At 35.5% G+C, this 6,483-nt stretch overlaps 1 protein-coding gene across 1 annotated transcript; it reads left to right on the forward strand.

The window, feature by feature from the left end:
* Window positions 1–796: 796 nt before the first annotated feature.
* Window positions 797–4,446, forward strand: LOC108325372 (trihelix transcription factor PTL). Its single transcript, XM_017558437.2, has 2 exons — window positions 797–1,570; window positions 2,667–4,446. Exons 1-2 carry the CDS (start codon window positions 1,035–1,037, stop codon window positions 3,955–3,957), a joined length of 1,827 nt encoding a protein of 608 aa, XP_017413926.1. The 5' UTR covers window positions 797–1,034; the 3' UTR covers window positions 3,958–4,446.
* Window positions 4,447–6,483: the final 2,037 nt, after the last annotated feature.

Here is a 6,483-nt window from a genome sequence, read left to right on the forward strand (position 1 = left end):
TTTCAAAACTTTAGAAGATAATATTTGAAAAAAGGTAAAGAAATAAAAATTAGATTATTATACTAAACACACAAATACATACATATATACATACACATTTATATATATATATAACAATTATTTAAATAATAATAATGCATAATTTAATAGTTCAAAAGAGAAAATTGATTTGTTTTTAAAAAAAGGTGATATATATTTTTCTTTTACATGAAACGTTATTAATTGTTCTTGCTTAAAAAATGATTCAAGATGAAAATGTATTACTGATAGTAAAATTAGAATTTGGATTTCCTGTTTTTAGTGGTAGTATTGTACTGTAGTTTATAAACATTGATTGTGTTATTTTAAAATATATTAAAAGAAAATTTTGATATATCAGCAGCAATATATTTTAAAAAGTGGACATAACAACTATACGAAAGAAAATGTAGAGAATTTGGAATGTTTAGTTGGTGGAGGCGATCCAAAAGAAGTGGAACTTAAACTCTGATTTGAATAATAATCTGTAATAAAATGGAAGAGGTAATTAATTAAGAGATTTAATAATTTGTGTGGAACATATATACACATACATATATTGATGTTTGTGTTTGTGGCTTAGGGCTTAGACCCTTTTTGCTGGCTTCTTCCAAGCACTTCAACCCCACTCTCCACACTGTTCTCAACAAAGACACAGAAGGAAACAGCATTGTTCTTCCAAAACCCAAATAGACAGATAACATATCCCAAACACTCCAACACTAATACTATATACTATAGTTTAAACAAACACAAACAGTGTCACTCTCTCTCTCTCTCTCTCTCTCTCTCTCTCTCTCTCTCTCTCTCTCTCTGTAGTCTCAGTCTCATACATATACATATACAACATCACAAGCATACACATGGACATGGGATGGGACCATAGTCCTCAGCTCAAATTTTGAGCTTTTTCGTGCACGACAGGATCCGACTCTGCCGCTTCTACCACTCTCCCTTCTCTCTCTCCACCCTTATTTCCAATTCATCACACCCTCTTTCTCTCTCAACTCCCATTCATGGAAATGGAAGATCACCATCACCACCACCGCCATCACCATCATCAGCATCACCATCACCATCACCACCAGCAGCATCAACATCAACATCAGCACCACTTTGGCGTCAACGATCTCAGGCAAGTCGTCAATGGGCCGAGGACTTCCCACAACGCCTTCCTCTCCATGCCACCCCACCCAACGGCGGAGCTTTTCCCGGGCCACCGGAATCTCACACCCTTGCCCACTCCCCAGCAGCAGCAACAACACTACGAGGTTATGATGTTCGGTCGTGACATAATGCCACCTAGCCTTCACGACTTCACTTCCACACCCCACGATTCTGCTGCTGCTGCTGCTGCTGCAGCAGCAGCCACCATGACTCTACCCACTCCACCCACCTTTGATGCCGAGGGTGCAGGTTGCATCGGTGGGGACCCCTCCACTGGAAGATGGCCCAGACAAGAGACCCTCACTCTCCTTGAGATCAGATCTCGCTTGGACCCTAAATTCAAAGAGGCTAACCACAAAGGACCCTTATGGGATGAAGTCTCTAGGTACGATATTCGTTCTTTTTAACTTCTGCATAAATCTAACTTCTCCATATACACTGCATAATAAGTTAATCAGAAACTCTATTCTTTAACTTCTTCAACTTCACTGCATAACTTGATTTTAGGTTACTATAGAAATTTAATTAATTTACGTTCTTTATTTATAGAGTGCATAAGTTGATTACAGGTTCGAAGAGAAGTTTTCTATTGAATATTTTGAGGGTAAAATCTATCTAAATTACAGAGTTATATTTTAGATTTAACAATTCTTCTTCTTCGATAGCACTTACTTTTTTCTCTTCAATTTCTATAGATTCGGGTTGAGAATTTTAAAATGATAATTTTGGTGTAGTCTGTTTGGATTTTTGGAAAAAAGAAATATTGAGGGCAACCTACTAAATTGGATGCACATGTGATGCTTCCGCGATTTAGTTAATTGTGAGATGACATGGATGGACTTGACGTTAATTTTGTCGTTGGGAGTTTTGGAAACTACGACATGTAGCGGAATGCATTAATTTTGTTAACCTTCTCTTTCGTGGGAAAAAACTATACAGTGTGCAGAAGCTGTTTATGTTTGTATATTGAATTTGCGACTATTGATCGTGTACTCAAAAGCATTAAGTTTATGTGTGTATACCGATTCTAGTACGGTTTGTATGACAGTCTGGTTTTGCATTTTGAAATTTTGTACCCATCTTTTAGGTGCAAGATTTCGTTCCCTTTGTTTCATTATTTGTTTTTGGGTGTTGAAAATTCATTGACCATTCCGATGCATTTGCACCTCTCTTCTGATTCCATCGTATGAAATGACACCGAGCCGAGGCTCTTCCTTCGAAGTCTCACTTATGTGGCAATTGCAGTGTGGCATGCTTTGTTTTGCTTGCTATAACTAGGCACCAAGAACCTAAAAACGTCACTGCATGGCATTGCATAAAATCATTAATTAAATGCCAAAAAAGTTCGTCGTCACATGGGATGATCGAGGGAGGGCTGTTTCTTTGAGAACTAGGGTTCTATTCTGCAATAGTTCTTGTTGCCTTTTCCTGTTTAATGTCTTCCACACCCATTTCACTTTTGATTGTGCCGGTGGTCTCAGGATCATGTCTGAAGAACATGGATATCAAAGGAGTGGGAAAAAGTGCAGGGAGAAGTTTGAGAATTTGTACAAGTATTACAAGAAGACAAAGGATGGTAAGGCGGGGAGACATGATGGGAAGCATTACAGATTCTTTCGTCAACTTGAAGCCTTGTATGGAGAAAACAGTAGCACAGTTTCAGTCCCAGAAACCAATGTTGTTGGCAGCATTCATTTTCAAGCAAGCAGCCATGACCCCTCCCAGACAAATCAAGATAAGTTTCAGTCTCACAATAGCAAGCATTGTGATAGCCTCAGCCTCACCAACTCCACTAACTTTGATACAACATCATCTGATGATGACAATGACCACCACAGTATGGAGAATGAGTCCATAGAGAAGAGGAGAAAGAGGAACAGTGGGAGGAGTTGGAAGGTGAAGATAAAAGACTTCATTGACTCACAGATGAGGAAGCTTGTGGAGAAGCAGAAGGAGTGGTTGGATAAACTTGTGAAGACACTGGAAGAGAAGGAGAAGGAGAGGATGTTAAGAGAGGAAGAGTGGAGAAAACAAGAGGCAAACAGGTTAGAGAGGGAGCAAAAGTTTTGGGCCAAAGAGAGAGCGTGGATTGAAGCCAGGGATGCTGCTCTAATGGAGGCTTTACAAAAGCTAACTGGAAGAGAAATAATGAAGCCTGAAACTCCCAATGATGGTATCAATGTAACGGCTGCTGAAGTTCAAAACCACAGTGAAAACCAGAATAATGAAGATGAGAGTGAAATCTTAAACAGCTGCAATGTTATCAGAGGTGGTGATAGGTGGCCAGAATCTGAAATTACAAGGCTTCAACAGCTGAGAGCTGAGATAGAGACAAGGTTTCCATGCAGCGAAATTTCTGAAGAGGTTTCATGGGAGGTAGTAGCAACCAAAATGGCTTGTTTTGGCTACGAAAGGAGTGCTTTGATGTGCAAAGAGAAATGGGAAAGTATCAGTAACTATCCAAGGGAGGGTGAAAAGGAAGGGAGCAAGAAGTGCAAGGAAAACACTAGAAACAGCTTTTTCTTCAAGAACAATGATGATCATCGACAATCTTCCTTATACGACCAAGGAAGTGCCTACTGTGATGATATCAGTGATCAAGGAAAAGAGATTGAGAGGCTACAAACAAATAATAGTTCTTCACCTTCAAAATGCAATGCTGGAAACGTTGATCCCTCTGATAGCTGCTTCCCCTTCTTGATGAGCAGTGAGGGTGGAAACTTGTGGGAGAATTACGGCCTAAAGCTCAACAAAGAAAACCAAAACCACTGAGTGAAATATATGGCTAGTGTCATGACTCGTGTAAGAAGCACAGAAATTTGAGAGCCTAGTATCTGTGACAGTCTCACGTGCGTCGTGTAAGCAAGAGTTAACTGAGGGTTTATGTATAGAGATTGATGATGATTAGATGGTCAATCTTAATATATATATATATATATATATATAAATGGGGCATTTGGGAGAAAAATAATGGCTTCAATTTATATTTTAGTGAGGGAGGTGAAGTGAGAAAGTTCACTTGCGTGTTAGAATATGACACCATTTTCAGGTTAGTTTCTTTTTCTTTGATGCATGCAAATGGAAAAAAAATTGTATTACCTGGTATGTTGCACCTTCGACGATATTTGCATATCAGTGTTGGTTACTGTTTTCCTCCTTCTTCCCTCGTGTATGTGTGTACTGAAGGTGACTAACTGAGGTAGTAACTTCTTTCCTTTGTTTTTCAGTTACTATGTGTACGAATAAGGAGATTAATGTGCTTGTTCAGGCATCAAACCAGGTCCCTAGTTTTTACTATTATATATTAAAGAGCTTTTTCCATTGAAAATTACAGAAAAAAATCATAATACGTCCACGTTGTTCATAATCAATTCTTCATATTCGGGATAGTAAATGGTAGTATATCATTTCTTCTTCTTCTCTTTTTACTTTATTTGTATATCAACAAGGAACTTCTAAACAATTTTATTAGCAAACTTTCTGGTCTGATATATAAAACCTCACACTATTATACAATATATATATATATATATATATGTCTGTGTGTGTTTTCTTACCTGTAGAAGCAGTCAGCAACAAACTATAGTACTTTTGTAAATTTTTTATTTCATTTTTGAAAGAACAAGTTAGGCTTAAAGTGATTCCAAAAGAACTGCATTGTGTTCAATACTGTTTTTTTTCCAGAACTTCATTTTTTTTTTAGTTATAGTTTTAATCATGTTAAATACGAAATACTTTAAACTGTAAAATTTATCTATAAAAAATTTAATGAATAGATTCAAAATTTCTAATTACTAATTACTGATTATTAAGTTATGCTAGCTTATCTATACTTAACGGTATTCTATAAATCTCTAAAAAAACTAAGTGTTAGCAATTAAATTCACGTAATTAAAGGTAGCAGAAAAAATAATAATTATGCAGCAAAACAACATTGCATTAACATAGAGTTAATTTTCACATTTGGTGTTGAATCCGAAAGCCAAAACATATGCTAAAAAGGTAAAATCGAAAGAATATTTGAGTTGAATTTGATCCGAAACCAAGCTTTATTACAAATTTGTCTTGAAACATGGTCAGAAATTTAAGGAGAAAAAACAAGAGTTGATTTACAGTTTTGAATTCAAACATAAGCTTATCCGTTTGGTGTTTCACTAGAAAAAAGAAAAAGAAAAAGACCTAGGAAATAACGAGGTGTAGGATGTTGCATGTGGATCTGATAATGGTGAGCATTGATTAATTATGGATGGTGAGGAAATGTAATAGGTGTGTTAAGTACAAGTGGAAGTGAGATTTTACAGAGAGAGAGAGAGAGATAAACATAAAGATGTATGAGTAGTAAGAGGGATGATGTTTCTTGAGGAATATGATGCAGTGATCTTGATGAGTGTGCAAATTAATGAGCATACAGTTAGCAGGTTTGTGCACAAGGATCCATCAATATCATACAGCAACAGGTTGCAGCACATACCCAAAAAAGCCATACATCACAGCATAGTAATTCTCCAGCGATACACTCGACAGTTATATATATTTTGTGGTCCTTCCTATTTCACTGTCAAACAAAGACCCACAACACGGCGCAACTAATTCATTTCACCTTCCTCCACTTTACTCTCTTCTCTCCCTATACTTTTAGGGTTACTATATCACTCATCAAAACATCATTCATTCATACAACACATCACTTCCTATATTACTATCTTCTCCTCATTTCAGATTATTATGTGATTTTATAACAAATTACTCAACTGGGTTTTGTAGATAATCAACTAGGATTAATCAGAACGTATAATTAATTATTCTAAGTTTTCTTTAAAATTTGTCAATAACAAATAATCAATTAGATTAAGTAATAATTCATCAACCTCCAATTGGATTAAAATAATCTGTTATAAAAAAATTTCTTTTAAAAACAATCCTTCGTGTTAGAGAAATCAATTCTTTTTCATATATACAGTGAGTGTAAAGAGAGTTTTTTTTTTTTCTAAATGGTTTGTATTTATAAATTATTTTTTTTATCTTTTTTCAAATTTTATGACAACGAGTAAATTTTAAATTTAACTTAATTATATAAAATTGGTTTATAATATGATATGTAAATCTATTTATAATCTCTTATCAATATAGTACTTAATATTTCATCAAGAGAAAATTATTCAAAGTATAGGTGATCACCATAAAAAAAGAGACAAGAGACAAGGTGATGATATTGCTCTTTACTTTTTTGTAATTTATGAATTTAGATTTTACAAATTCAGATTTTACATCGGTATTTAGTGTGTGCTTAGGTAATTG

The sequence above is a fragment of the Vigna angularis genome, chromosome 3 (assembly GCF_016808095.1).
Source record: "Vigna angularis cultivar LongXiaoDou No.4 chromosome 3, ASM1680809v1, whole genome shotgun sequence".
Lineage (NCBI taxonomy): Eukaryota > Viridiplantae > Streptophyta > Magnoliopsida > Fabales > Fabaceae > Vigna > Vigna angularis.

Excerpts from the sequence above, each read along its gene's own strand:
- LOC108325372 (XM_017558437.2), top strand. The coding sequence starts at position 1,035 with ATGGAAATGGAAGATCACCATCACCACCACCGCCATCACCATCATCAG. Across the intron at positions 1,571-2,666 it reads TTATGGGATGAAGTCTCTAG|GATCATGTCTGAAGAACATG; the intron begins GTACGATATTCG and ends CGGTGGTCTCAG.